Genomic DNA, 1,036 nt, shown 5'->3' on the forward strand with positions numbered 1-1,036 from the left:
GAATCTTTCGAACAGAAGACGATAGAATATTTTGTTCTGTTAATTTCTTCACATCCATTTCAACTCGCTCTCTTTCATTCTCTCCATCCCATTCAAATACCAATGGTCCTTTTTCATCTCTTTGAATCCTGACTGTTGCACGAAGAGCTGCACTGATTTCCATTAAAGATTTTCCTCCATTCGCTTGGAATTCAGATGGATCCATTTGTACTGTTATTCTGATGTCCGTTAGATAAGCCTTCGTTTCTGTTTGATTGGTACAATCTCCACCATCAAATCCACATCCAACTGTATCACATTCCGAATCACACACACCATTTGAATATCTTCCAGCACAATATTCTCGAATCTTCGCAGGACATCTGACTACACCCGGCATACAATCCATTCCATCATAAAGGCATTCTTCATTATTACATGCTTGATTACAGACTCCATTAGAAAATAAATCAGCACACATATTTCCATATCGACACTTCGAAAATGGCTCTCTTTTTCCAGAACAATCTCCTCCATCGAATTTACAGGCAGCATAATTACAGTCTGAATCACAGTTTCCGTCCTTTGCACGTTCCCAACATTTCCGTTTCTCACAGACAGATCGGAGTAAACTGAAATTAAATATTTTGAATTAATTAATAGAATTCCAATGAAAACTTACAATTCCTTCTCACTGAACATTCCCAAATTGATCTTCTCTTCACATCGAATTCCAGTATATCCATAAGAACATTCACATTTTGAAGATTTTTTATCTCGAAGACAAATTCCTCCATTTTTACATGTGTTATTGGTACAGAAGAATCGTTTTTCGAGTTCACATCGTTCTCCATAGAATCCATTTGGACAGTCACACGAGAAAAATTCACGATTGTCTTGATGACAGATTCCACCATTCGCACATGGATTCTCAAGGCACCGATCTGAATAAAAGAATTCCAGGATGTTGTAAAAACTAAAACAATCACTTACCTTTACGTCGTTCACAAATATCTCCTTCGAATCCTTGTTGACACAGACAAACGTAGCCAATATG

General features: G+C 37.2%; 1 protein-coding gene across 1 annotated transcript in view; it reads right to left on the minus strand.

Moving 5' to 3' along the window:
* CBG06829 overlaps positions 1-1,036 on the minus strand; it is a gene marked incomplete at both ends in the record, with an annotated part of 5,839 nt that overhangs the window by 2,885 nt on the left and 1,918 nt on the right. Inside the window, 3 exons of the mRNA XM_045244353.1 lie at positions 1-611; positions 662-923; positions 973-1,036. The exon at positions 1-611 is cut by the window's left edge and continues 5 nt beyond it; the exon at positions 973-1,036 is cut by the window's right edge and continues 35 nt beyond it. Of these exons, the coding sequence (XP_045093321.1) occupies positions 1-611; positions 662-923; positions 973-1,036 (937 nt within the window). The remainder of the gene's footprint in view (positions 612-661; positions 924-972) is intronic.

This window comes from Caenorhabditis briggsae, assembly GCF_000004555.2.
Source record: "Caenorhabditis briggsae complete genome, chrIII, whole genome shotgun sequence".
NCBI lineage: Eukaryota > Metazoa > Nematoda > Chromadorea > Rhabditida > Rhabditidae > Caenorhabditis > Caenorhabditis briggsae.